The 14,390-nt window shown below is 41.1% G+C and overlaps 1 protein-coding gene across 1 annotated transcript in view; it reads right to left on the bottom strand.

Annotated features, from left to right (window-relative positions):
* Positions 1-14,390, bottom strand: part of LOC124606373 (late secretory pathway protein AVL9 homolog) — a 91,372-nt gene that overhangs the window by 19,379 nt on the left and 57,603 nt on the right. The window contains exons 7-8 of the mRNA XM_047138357.1: positions 7,503-7,722; positions 1,432-1,603 (exon numbers count right to left, since the gene is read on the bottom strand). Of these exons, the coding sequence (XP_046994313.1) occupies positions 1,432-1,603; positions 7,503-7,722 (392 nt within the window). The remainder of the gene's footprint in view (positions 1-1,431; positions 1,604-7,502; positions 7,723-14,390) is intronic.

Genomic DNA, 14,390 nt, shown 5'->3' with positions numbered 1-14,390 from the left:
AGGAGTCATTCCAATCCCGGGAGAGGAAAGACTTACCTTAGGGGGAAAAAATGACGGGTATACACTCGCACACACACACATATCCATCCACTCATATACAGGCACAAGCAGACATATTTCTTTATATGAGTGGATGGGTGTGTGTGTGTGTGTGTGTGTGTGTGTGTGTGTGGGCGCGCGCGCGCGAGCGCGAGTGTATACCCGTCCTTTTTTCCCCCTAAGGTAAGTCTTTCCTCTCCCGGGATTGGAATGACTCCTTACCCTCTCCCTTAAAACCTACATCCTTTCGTCTTTCCCTCTCCTTCCCTCTTTCCTGATGAGGCAACAGTTTGTTGCGAAAGCTTGAATTTTGTGTGTATGTTTGTGTGTCTATCGACCTGCCAGTGCTTTCGTTCGGTAAGTCACCTCATCTTTGTTTTTATATATAATTTTTCCCACGTGGAATGTTTCCCTCTATTATATTGATACTTTCACATTAGACGTAGATGACAATTCCATGAGTTGTCTAACACACAAAATTTTAGGGATGAATATTGACTAAGTTGAAATCAAATGAGCACACAAAGATACTACTGAAGATAATGTCAATAGCATGTTATGCCCTTAGATTCCTAAAAGCAGTGTGTAAAAGCAAGTGTCTCAGTCACATATTATTCCTATGTGCACTCAGTCCTTGGTGATGGTATTGTTTTAATTTTGGGGTTCAAGTGCACAAACTGTGGTCACAGTGTCTAAATACAGAAAAGTGCCAAATGAATAACAACTGAAATCAATAACTGGGCTGACTGTAAAACTCTGTTTAAAGTGTTGGGGATTCTAACAGCACCATGTTAGTACATTGATCAATCCATCAGTAATTATTACACTAACAGCTCTATTCATTCACATGAAACAAGAGCACGACTCAACATACGTCTAGCAAGTGAAATTTTAAAAAGTTTAAAAACAGTATTTTCTACAAGGGAATCAAACTATATAAAAACTGCTGAATAAAATTAAATAAATAACTCAATCCAACAAGTTTATAAAATCAGTTAAAGTTTACTTCTTAAATAATACATACTATACAGTAAAGAATTATTTTTATAAAAGAAAACAGGAATTGAAAAAAAATGGTCAGAAAAAATTTAAAAAAGCATGCTGCTGGAAAATGCTAAGCCCAAGATATGTTGCGGAAAATGCTACAATCTTTTTTTCCTGAATTCATTGTCAGCTTTACAACAGGATGCACAGTGACACAAATAAACAATTATCAAAAAGTCCAAGTCTTAAGACATTTCTCAGCCTCTAAACATCAAAGAGCACTCTTCGTAACCAGCTTCTTTACACTAGACTAGCTTGTAAACCTTGGTGAATCACAACATTGTGATTTTCACTTGAGTCACTTTCTAAATGAAGAATAACATAAAATCATTCTCTTGTAATACTAACTGTGACAGTCTTAGCTTCATGTCTGAAACTGAAAGTTGTCCAGCAAACGGATGGCCTGGGTTCACATCCCATATAGCAGAATGGTCAGAACTGACCCACATTTTATAATTGTGCGTATCTTTCCATGCTGACATGAAACTTGCATTAAAATGTTCAATTTCCCGGCTTCCATCTGAAACAATAGAATACACATACAGTACAGTAATAACATTAAGTGCGCTCTCTCTCTCTCTCTCTCTCTCTCTCTCTCTCTCTCTCTCTACACATACACACGCGCACACACACACACTTGTGAGACAAATACATTTTCAAAACATCATTAACCCATGCATTACCTAGCGGTGCATTACGACTACCTCACGTTAATATTTTCCACATAATAATTTTGCCCGAAGAGCTATATACCTGTGATTTTGAGACTTCATCCTGAAATGATTGAAACTGTATTCACACTCACGACTGACCCAATTCTTCTGTTTTTATAGTCGTTATTGGTGAGGTATATTAGGATGGGGGAGGGGGGGATGGTGTGAGACTACACCGCTTGGTTTCAAATGTCTTATTTGTCAAAAACGAAGTTGTAGAAAATATTTTTCTCAATTATCGTTACTACTCAATTTTTCCACAGTTGAGTTTTACCACACATACATTGTTTAGCCCAAATAACATATTCCATTTTCTACTGTTTGTGATTACTACTGTGTAGTTGAATTATATGTTCACTGTTGAGTTGGAATCCCAAGAGATCAGATTTCAACTGATAGTAAGAATATCCCATAAAATTTTGGGCTTGCAGCTGCATAAATTTATGCAGCTGCACATCCGAAATTTTATGGAATAATCGCTGCCCCACAAGAATATGAAGATGCTAGTAATAATGCCCAATGGATCATTTAGGGAGGAGATATTGGAAATTCTAGACAATTTCAGTTGCAACACCAACGAAAATGAGTGGGACATTGACAATGAATTGGATGACCATATGGAACCGCTCAACAAAGACCATATTACATCACTGGGTGTCTGCCCCCTCAAGCTGAGGGGTCAGTGCATCTGACTTCCATGCAGCAGGCCGAGGTTTGATTCCTGCCGGCTTAAGAGATTTTCTCTGTGTGGAGACTTAGTGTTGTGTTGTCCTCATCACCATATCATCATCATCGAAACCTAAATGGCCCAGTGCAGGGTCAGCTGAAAAAAGACTTGCAAATTGGCAGTCAGACTCCTCCAGGTGGGTACTCCCGCCCATCGATACCATATGATCATTTCCCGACATTGGATGAACTATCAGAAGATAATAAGGAAGAAGATGAAAACATTGGAAATGTGCTGTTCTAAGACAGGGCTAGAATTTTCCAGTGAACCACCAAAAGTCGAGTGGCACTAACTTTACAACATTTTGAACATAACATCTGGTCCAATGTATCATATCTCATCTTAAGAACTGGGCCATCTCAAATGGCTGATGAGAGCATGGAGCACACTGTACTATTAGCATAAACACAGACAATTATCTTTTATTCTAAGTACTGGTAACGATAAGAAAATAATGAATACATATCTTTCTGATAACAGTTGCCTGTCCAAGATTGTATTCTTAACAGAAATTGGAAACAAAATGCATACCCATTGACTGGAAACAGTGAGTCTTAACTCCATTATTTAAAAAAGGTGACAGGAACAAGTACACTAACTAAAAAAGTTGAACTCTGTTATCTTATGGATGCAAAATCTACAATTCCACACTTCTGTTACGCCCCAGGATAGTATCCCCGGTAGACACTAAAAATTCATCCAAGTTCTGAGTTGGCAGCTACCGGATGCCGAACCAACTGTGTCAATTACCGATAGACTGCTAACTAGGTGGAAATGCTGAGCAAGTCATGGCAGACAGAGAAGCTATTGCAGGAAGTGGTAAGGACCAAGTGCCTAGAGGAACCAGGAGGTGGCCACTAAGGCCTTTCTTGGAGAGGGTATATACTGCAGCACTGAACGCCTGTATTCTGTACACACAAAGATTTTCCAAGTGGCAGGAGAATAACTGGAGCCAACCAAAACTCTTCACAATTGAGCTGGCATTTAGACTCAGCAAAGACAACATGGAGGGAAGAGAGACAAATATCAACAGTCTTCATAAGGATGTACAAGATGCTCTTAAAGCAATTGAGTAAGAAAGAAAGCTGATAGTACCGATTTGATGTACTGTGTGACCACATACTGTGCAGTAGCTTGTGGAGTTTTCACATAGCTGTAGATTTAGATATAAAAGAATTCAGAAAAATTGGCCATAAAATCTGCAACACCATGACAAGTGATTTGTTGTAGAATACAAACTGTAAAACAGTCTCTAAGAGTTGCAGATGAGAAGACAAGTATGTTAGACAACTTTTAGTACTTCGGTAACATTGTTTCCTCACAGAGGGCATAATGTGTTAAGAGAATGGAAACAGAATACTGAAAGCTTTCAAACTGTGCCATATGCTACAATAGATACACAGGATTGGAAAATTTCTGCTAGGTTCTAAGATCAGCCAGCTCAAAATGTCCCTCGTACCTACACTACCATATGGACTAAAGCAGCAACATTTATTGGACAGAATAGTAACTGTACTGAATAAGAATTGTCCCCACACAATAGAAATGGTGTTGCTCTGGCCTTCCCTGCAGGGGGAAAAAAAGGGAAAACACACCAGATAAAATAAGGAATGAGGAAAAACGAAGACTGCTGGAGACTGTAACACTGGAGCGATTGCAGTGGTGCAGAGGTTGGCTCTCTGCAGTGACCCCCAGGCCTACTCAGAACAAAATGTGTCAGGGAAGAGACTGAGGGGAAGACACTGTGGCAAGGGAGAGAAGCTTTCCCTCACTGACCTCAAAATCTGAGGTAAAAGGGCAACAGTTACGGAAGGACCAGAAAAGCTGACAGAGATGTCACCTGCAACTGCTCTCTGTCTTTAGGAGTAGAAACAGTGATGATGATGGATGATGATCATGATTCTGATCATTAAAAAAAATGCTGCAGAACTTATCTATACAGATATAAGGTACAATTTCCTAATTGTCAAAGAAAATTATTTGATTTTACTAACATGCAACAGCTTTAAAGTTATTTCAGTTTCAAGGGGCATTGCTTAAATTCCACTCCAAACAAGTAAGGCGTAACTGGCATTTCAAAAAAGCATATGAATTACTGAGATATATAAGAAAACATGTTAATCAGCAACATGGAAAGGATAGGGTGTTACTAACCAAACAGAGGCAGCACTGAGTTGCATACAGGTACAATGGAGAGAATTCTAGAAATATAAAATCTTTTGGGTAAAATCATCCCTCCGAAGTAAAGCTCTTACACACAAACAACAACAACTCACACACTCATAGCTACAGTCTCTGGGTGCTAATGCCCAACTGCAACTGCATCTGACAGAACAGCAATCTCCTGGGGGTGATTGGTGAGGGTAAGAAGGCTGCTTGGAATGGAGAGGGGAGAGATAGCAGGATAGGGGTGCGGGAAGTTGCTAGTGCTGCCTGTGGGAGCCTGCCAGGACGTGGTGGGGACAGGAAAAAGCTGCTATGTGTAGCATCTGGAGACTATTCTGAGGATAGGGGGTGGGGGTGGAGGTGAGAGTGGGGGGTTGGGAAGGCAGGGGGAGAAGTAGAGAAGAAGAAATGATTTGTAGGTGCACTGATGGGATAGAAGGTGTGTGTGTGTGTGTGTGTGTGTGTGTGTGTGTGTGTGTGTGTGTGTGTGTGTGTGTGTGTGTGTACTGGACTGGGAGCATTGGAAGGGGACAGGCAGGTGGAGGATAGGGACTGGCAGAGGCCAATGCCAGGGGGTTAGAGGAAGGAAGGCAGGAAGGAAGGAAGAAAGCAAAGAATGGATATGTTGCAAAGAGAGTTCCCAGCTGCACATTCAGGAAAGCTGGTATTGGTGGAAAGAATCCAGGTGGCACAAGCTGTGAGGCAGTTGGTAAAGTGGAGCACATTGTGCTGGGTGCAATGGTATGGTCCAGCTGGGTCTCTGCCATAGTTTGACGGTGGCCATTCATGTGCATAGATTGCTTGTTGGTAGTGATAACTATATAGAGTAACGTACAATGGTTGCAGCTGAGTCTGTAGATCATATGGCTGGTTTCACAGGTGGCTCTGCTTTCTATGGGGTAGGAGATGCCAGTGACAGGACTGCAGCAGTGGTGGCAGGACTGCAGCAGTGGTGGCAGGACGATGTATATTACACGAATGGTCAACACCTAACTGTGGCCGAGGATAGCTGAGCCACCCAGTTGCTGAAGATGATGTGCTTTGCTGTAACAACTATGTAGGAGCCTGAGCCAATATCAGCTTTTCTGAATTGCACAGTTAGAATTCTTGCTGAAATGTATCCTTCATTCCCGTAACCCCCCCAGGCCTCAACCTTTGCTAACCCTTGTCCTCCACGTGCATATTCCCTTCCTCCTGCCTCAAAACCAATATATAAGTACATACACCTTCTATCCTGCCAACACACCTACAAGTTCTCCCCCTCCCAGGACAGCCTGCAAGTAGCAGCTCTAACCTAGCCCCACCCTGTCCCGGCATGCTCCCACAGGCAGCACTAGTATCTTCGCCACCCTTATCCTGCTATCCCTCCCCCTCCCCATCACAGGCCAACTCCTTACCCCCACTATCTCCCCCAGAAGATAGCTACTGCTTACGTCAGACACAGTTGGGCCTTAGCACTCAGAGACAGTAGTTATGTGAGTGAGAACTGTTACTGTTGTTGTTGTTGTTGTTGTTTGCATGTGTGCGAGTTCTGCTTCACAGGAATGATTTTTGCTATTTCTAGTATTCTTTTCATTGTGCCTTTTTGTGATTCAATGCCTCCTCTATGTGTTGGGAAGCACTATCTATTGCATACTGTTATTCCATCCTGGGCTTTCCATTGTTTGAAACATGTTGACTGTATTATGTTGTTAATCAAAATTAGCATAACCTGTATGAAATCTGTTTACAAAATATATGAAGTAATTTCTTAAGTACACTGCAATTTAAGACTATACACGGTCTCTCCCCTAAGAGTTGTCAGGTGCATTTTCTCTGGTGTTTCTGCAGATAACTGCAATTTTGTTTTTGCAGTGTGTAGCTGGAGTCTTCCCAAACAAACGCAGCTCATCAAGTCTTTTAGAGAATGCATGGTGTGGACGGAAAGCATCTGTTTGTTTCTTGTTACAAACAAAAAGATTTTTAAAGTGGAATTTTACCTGCTTGTTCAATACAGTGGTGCAGATTAGTCTAGTGTGATATTTGTTTCAACCACATGAATTAACAGGTACAGTACAACAAGAAGAATAACCAGACCTCCAAGAGTGACTGGACAGCAGCACTGCTGCATGGCGATAGCAGTCAGCGCAGGCCACAGCGGTGCTGTCGCTGCTGGAGTACTAGTTATTTTTCTTGTTGTACTGTACCTGTTAATTCATGTGGTTGAAACAAATATCACACTAGACTAACCTGGACCACTATATTGAACAAGCACGTAAAATTCCACTTTAACAATAATTTTGTTTGTAAAGGAAGCAAAAAAAATTCTTCACTACAGCACCGGGCATCACACGAAAGACATTGTGAGCAGTATTTGTTTGGGCTGACTCTAGCTAAACATTGCAAAATCGAAATTGCAAGTATCTACCAAAGCATCGGAGAAAATGCACCTGATGGCTCTTGGGAGAGACACCTGCATACAGGACCACAATACGGTAGAGTGTAAGTAGCGCATAACTTTTTTGACAACGGATAGTACTTTCCAACCAGTGAACTGGAATTTGTTTGGATTTAGTAAAATCCTTTGTGACTTCACAGGCCAGAATCCTGAACAAGAATCATTTTTGCATGAACTATAACTCTGCTATGTGTGTTAGGTTTTAGGCAATTGTTCACTGATCTGCTTACTATAGGAAATGTGCCAGTAAAAGGTATAGGTTACTGAAAATTAAATTTATTATTTCTGAAAACCATCACAAACTGTGAAATTTAATGAAAAGATGACATTCCAGCAATAGCTGCACATAGTTACCCTTCAGTAAGATGTTACCTACCCTGCAAGAGAGACGTGCGCAGAAGGCAAAGTAGGTAGGCACGGAACTGTGCCCGTATCCACTCGTCACCCCCCTCCCACCCGACACCATCCAGGAAGACATCGTGCCGATCCTCTGACACTTGTCGCACAACATAATCTGCAAACCGCAGGTCTTCTGTCGTCAGGTGCAGGAGCCGCCTCAGTTCAGGTTCCTGCGTTTCTACTTTTGCACTCTCTACCTGTTACACAAAACAATGACGTGACATTCTAAATATAAATGTAAACTAAATTTTACTTTTGATTGACACAATTCTGGAAGTCTGTTTATACAGTACTTTCTATTATTGTCACTCTTTGGTTTATGGAACTCAGACTGTTTCCAAAATCCCAATTGATGTTCAGAGTCAAATGCAAGAATTATGTATTCTGGAAACTTTATTTCTTCCTTTCAAATACAATTAATGTATGAGATATGCCGATATACTGTAATTCTGTCATATATGGAAATGGACTTTAAGGAGCAGTTTAACAATTGATAGTGTCCTGAGAAGAGCTTATAAGAGGATTTAAAAGGATGATTAGAATATGTCCTGCTAACATTAACATATGTGCTAGAGTGCATTTTATTGTATACTGTGTTTTTTTTTAATGATGTAACAATCATGTCAGTGCTACGTATAAGGTACAAGGCCTTGTGCACAAGGTGCTTCTTGATTTTAAATGTTTAATTATGACAAACCTTTATATTAAGTGCAACATTTTATCTACATGACAACTTGGTGTGAGGTCCAACTCAAAATGATCACATTTTATAACTTAAATTTTTGGAGACCTAAAGATGACAGCAAAGTCTGTCAATCTGGTTGTTTGAAAAAATAAATATTTATGCAATCTTGGCTTTAGAAAGTCTTAGCTAAGTAAAACAGACTGCTCCTTCCAATTTCTCAGCATGAGGAGTTGGGTTGTTTTGGGGGAGGAGACCAAACTGCGAGGCCATCGGTCTCATCGGATTAGGGACGGATGGGTAAGGAAGTCGACTGTGACCTTTTCACAGGAACCATCCTGGCATTTGCCTGAAGAGATCTCGGAAAACCTAAATCAGGAAGGCCGGATGCGGGATTGAACCATCGTCCTCCAACATGTGAGTCCAGTGTGCTAACCACTGTGCCACCTTGCTCAGTTTCTCAGCATTAGAAAACCGTTATAAGAGAAATATAAATAAAGGTAAGACCAGGGTAATGGAATGCAGTCTCATTAAATCAGGTAGAGCTTAGGGAATTACATTAGGAAATACACGAGTTTTGCTATTTGACAAGCCAAATAACTGATGATGGCAGAAGTACAGAGGATATAAAATGCTGCCTGTAACAGCAATAAAAGTATTTCTGAAAGATAAAAAGTTTTTAACGTCAAATATCTACTTTTTTCTTTTTTGTAGATTTTTTCTGGAGTGTAGCCTTGTATGGAAGTGAAATGTGGACAATAAACAAGTCAGACAAGAAGAGAATAGAAGAGTTTAAATTGTGGTGCTACAAAAAAATGTTGAATATTAGATGGGTTGGTGAAATAAGTAATGAAGATAAACCAGATCTAATTATAGGAGAAAAGAAATTTATGGACCAACCTGACTAAAAGTAGGACAGAACACATCTCAAGACATCAAGGAATTGTCAAGTTGGTAATGGAGAAAAGTGTTAGTGAGAAAAATTGTTGAGGAAGACCACTGCTAGAATACAGTGAGCAGCATCAAGTGGACACAGTTATGCCAGAGATGAAGAGACCTGTAGTGGACAACTAGTGTTGTGAGACCTGAGTTTCTCCTGGCGTATACAACTTTCAAATAACTTCCGGGAATTCAGCCAGGTACACACACACACACACACACACACACACACACACACACACACACACACACACACACACTGAACACTAGTGCCCCACCGAAGACGACCAAAGTCAGAGCTATCGATAGTGAGACTATGAATTCGCAGGTGAGGCAGCATTGACTCTGTTCCTCCGTTTTTTGACAAGGGAGAGAGCCGGATTCCAAACAGAGTTTAAACAGAAACCTCCATCCCTGTTAACGAGGTTGCTCGCTAATTTAATCTCAACTGCCTCCCTAATCACACTGTCCCAATAGCTGGACATGCATGCCAATATCTCGGTGTTATTATATAACATGGGGTGACCAGTATCCAAACAATGTTCGGCAATAGCAGATCTATTTGGCTGCTGTAATCGATGCTGACCCCACGAAAAGTGTTGAGAGAAAGACCAACAGCCTCCTGAAGAAAAGTGGTTTGTCGCAGGACACAATCAAGAGGCTTAACACCTATAGTGCCGTTCCCCCTAGGTTATATGGCCTTCCAAAGGTTCATAAGGAAGGGGTTCCTTTCCGTCCTATAGTGAGTAACATTGGCGCTCCGACATATTGTGTATCCAAGCATCTTGCTTCTCTGTTGAGTCCACAAGTAGGACGGTGTGATCATCATATCAGGAACTCGGCTGATTTTTTACGTCGTTTGGAGGGACTGAGGCTGAATGACTCTGATATTTTAGTGAGTTTCGATGTGGTCTCTCTCTTCACTCGTGTTCCTCTGTCTGATTCGTTGCGGTTAATTGAAGCCAGGTTTGGTGCTGATTTAACTAATCTCTTTAGGCATGTGTTGACATCCACTTACTTTTTATTTAATGACCAGTATTACGAGCAGACAGATGGAGTTGCGATGGGTAGTCCGTTGTCTCCTGTGACCGCAAATTTATTTATGGAAGACTTCGAGGAACGTGCATTGGAGTCGGCGCCTTTAAAACCCGCCTGTTTCTTTAGATACGTTGACGATACCTTCGTTGTTTGGCCTTACGGTAGGGAGAATTTGAATGTCTTTCTAGAACATCTGAACTCGATCCACCCGAATATACGTTTTACGATGGAGGTGGAAGAGGATGGTTGCCTTCCCTTTCTCGACGTGTTGGTTAGGAGGAAGGATGATGGATCATTGGGACATACAGTCTACAGGAAACGTACTCACACTGACTTGTACTTACAAGCTAATAGTTGTCACCATTCAGCTCAGCGTGAAGGGGTACTTCGTACCTTGGTACACAGGGCACATGTCGTTTCTGACGCTGAGACTTTGCCAGCTGAGCTGTCTCATCTTGAAGTTACATTTCGTCAAAATGGTTATAGTGATAGACAGACTGAACGTGCGTTGCGCTATCGACCAACTGTACATTGGGTGATTGATGATAATTCTGAGTCAACACCTAAGTCTACTGCCTTTTTGCCTTACGTAGGAAACACGTCCAATAAGATCGGTTGTATTTTACGGAAATACGATGTGAAATGTGTTTTCCGACCTCCATCTAAAATTAGAGCACTTTTGAGTTCCGTTAAGGATGATCTTGGACTGCGTAAGGCGGGTGTATATCGTATTCCTTGTAGCTGCGGCATGGCATATATTGGTCAAACTATCAGGACCGTGGAGGACAGATGTACTGAGCATAAACGGCACACACGATTACAGCAGCCAAATAGATCTGCTATTGCCGAACATTGCTTGGATACTGGTCACCCCATGTTATATAATAACACCGAGATATTGGCATGCATGTCCAGCTATTGGGACAGTGTCATTAGGGAGACAGTTGAGATTAAATTAGCGAGCAACCTCGTTAACAGGGATGGAGGTTTCTGTTTAAACTCTGTTTGGAATCCGGCTCTCTCCCATGTCAAAAAACAGAGGAACAGAGTCAATGTTGCCTCACCTGCGAATTCATAGTCTCACTATCGATAGCTCTGACTTTGGTCATCTTTGGTGGCACTAGTGTTCAGTGTGTGTGTTTGTGTGTGTGTGTGTGTGTGTGTGTGTGTGTGTGTGTGTGTGTGTGTGTGTCTTTCCAGCTTCTGTCAGAGAACCGAGGTATTAAATTTGCATGTACGCCGCCTGTCCGTTGCAGTTTGCCTTGAAAATGGCAGGGTGTTCTCCCGCCGAAATATCGGCGGTCGCTGAAAGTGTTACCTGGCTGGATTCCCGGAAGTTATTTGAAACTAGTGTTGTGACCTGTACCAAATCAGTCTTTAGCCTGTAAATAACAACAGCAGCATAAATAAAATTATTTACACTTTTTCAGTGTCAACGAAATGTTTTTCCCCATTCAAAAACGTAGAAAAATGCATGTAATTGTGGTGACTACTGCTTGCATTTGGTTATGCATTACAAACTGAGGGCCTTACCTAACTAATTTCACTACTTCATACTGCTGACATCCACTTTAGCGTTTTTATAGATCTGATTCAAGGTTTTGCAAGACATCAGCTGTTACAAACCTTTAAGAACACACAAAATTAATTGATCCCTGACTATTGACCATAAGTAGTCATAAAATACCATGGAGATTACAAAACAAATACAGATTGAGATTTTCACTCTGCAGTGGAGTGTGCGCTGATATGAAACTTCCTGGCTGATTAAAACTGTGTGCCGGACCGAGAGTCGAACTCGAGACCTTTGCCTTCTGCGGGCAAGTGCTCTACCATCTGAGCTACCCAAGCACGACTCACATCCTGTCCTCACAGCTTTACTTCCGCCAGTACCTCATCTCCTACCTTCCAAACTTTACAGAAGCTCTCCTGCGAACCTTACAGGACTAGCACTCCTGAAAGAAAGGATATTGTGGAGACATGGCTTAGCCACAGCCTGGGGGATGTTTCCAGGATGAGATTTTCACTCTGCAGTGGAGTGTGTGCTGATATGAAACTTGCTGGCAGATTAAAACTGTGTGCCGGACCAGCAGAGTGAAAGTCTCATTCTGGAGATTGGAGAAATTTAGATAATGAAGAGCATATGGTGTTCACAAATACCAGGTTAAGGTGTACTTTTCACTCATCTGCTGTGAGAATGAAGGAAGACAAAGATGAAGGAGAAACCATTCTTTGCTTACTGAAATAGGAACATTTTATTCAAAAATCTAAGATTAGTGTTTTCTTCTTTAAAATGTTTCTATCCATTGCTGCTGTTCCAGCATCTTAGAATGCTTACTCTGTCTCCCTTGCACATGCACTCCCCTGGAGGATTTCTGGTTAATGATATGTACTCCCTCAAAAGGAACTGCCACATTCTCGCATCAAATGCTAGTTGGAAAAATTATTTGGAATTTGACACTAATTCTTTAACCACTGCGCAGAGAGAAGATGCACTATTCTACCGGCTTCCACTTTCAGCAGGCTTCCTAAAGCTAAGTTCAAGGGCTCCTTTGTGGCATACTCCTTTTGTCCTGTAGGGAAGCTCCTTGCTGCAGTTGACAGCATTGCACTGCAATATGTTGTCCGCTGTATTGGTCAGATTTTGACAGCATATGGTACCTAGTATGTTCCAAAATACAATGCAATGCATAAAAACCGAAGTCTTCAGGGCTCATATCTTTGGCTCTTCTGATGATAGAAAGTTAGGGGTAAGTGTTTTGGGTAACCCTTTGGCTAGGGACCATTTGTGAACACAACAGAAGGATCATCTTAATGTCACTAACCTACAGTAAATCGTCAAAGTACAAGTATTACACATTTCCACCTACTTAGGTAAATGGAGCAAATCAGTTGGTTCTTTCTGCATTTGATATGGTCTATGTTGGATCAAAGTTATCTTACATGTACACTTAAAATATGCATATGAAATCTGGTGTGATGTGAAATATAAACAATAAATAACTACAGCAAATTGCTCCAATTTAGCATTATATTCTCCAGGCATTTATCAACAAGTGCCATCTTCCCATTTTCACAAATCTTTATCCATTATTGAGAAACACACCAAAGACACAGTTTTTGGGTATCAAAACAGAGCCGCAGATTCCAAGGCAGCTACGCACAGCAAATGGCCGTAATTTTTGCAAAATATTCTAAGAACCCAACTTCACTCAAACTTGAAAATTTTACTGATATCTCTATCCATTTCCGAGACACAGAGGTTCAAATTTATCCTACTTGTATGCAAAAAATATGCACATAAAATCCAGTGTGAGGCAAAAAAGTAGTTTATTGACATAGCATGGAGAAATATGCTGTAAAGTGTCTTATCAGAAGGTTCTGTGAACCCCCTTTTGTAGTACCGAAACACATAATTTAGTCTGAAGTGTAAAATTAGTTGTGTGTTATTTCAATTTCACATAAGTAAACTATCAAAATTTTACTGACCCATCATGTTCTTTTCAAAGGGGTGACGTGCTATGTTGTAGCAGGGAAAAGGAGGGGAACTCGCAGAAAAATGCTTATATCAGAACAAAAAAGGCAAATATACTCCTGTTTAAATCACACTGACTGAAAAGTGGGGTAACCAGCTGCCTCAATCTACCTTCCACAGCACCTTTAAAAAATTGCCAAAAATCTTAGCACACCAACATACAGGGTGGCGCACGAAATGTGTTACCATTTTGTTTTTGAATATAAACTTTATTGTCAATACAATCTGAAAGGAACATATACTACAATGAAGAGCCGTCCATTGAGATTTGTTCTAACTCAGCACATGCTCAGTATGTCCACCATTTCATTTCCTAACTTCCTTCAAACGAACACTGAAGTTAGTGATTACCCTATGGCACATGTCTTCCTTAATTTCACTGCAAGCTTGAAGAATAAGTCTTCTGAGTTCCATTAAATTCCACAGCTTCTTGCTACTGCCTTGCCCTTCAACACACAGTGGTTCACGCAAGATGGAGCAAGGCCACATACTGCAAACACTGTGCTGGATTTTTTACACGAGCAGTTCGACATGCAGATCATTTCACTCAAGTTTCCAGGTTGCTTCAATGACGGACAAAATTGGCCCCCCAATAGTCCAGACCTCAATCCATGCGACTTTTTCTTTGTGGGTACCTAAAGGAAAAAACTTTACCGATACATCCACATGAT

Source organism: Schistocerca americana, chromosome 3 (assembly GCF_021461395.2).
Source record: "Schistocerca americana isolate TAMUIC-IGC-003095 chromosome 3, iqSchAmer2.1, whole genome shotgun sequence".
In the NCBI taxonomy this organism is placed as follows: Eukaryota; Metazoa; Arthropoda; class Insecta; order Orthoptera; family Acrididae; genus Schistocerca; species Schistocerca americana.
Note: the sequence above shows the minus strand (reverse complement) of the source record. Positions and strands in the feature narration are given on the sequence as shown.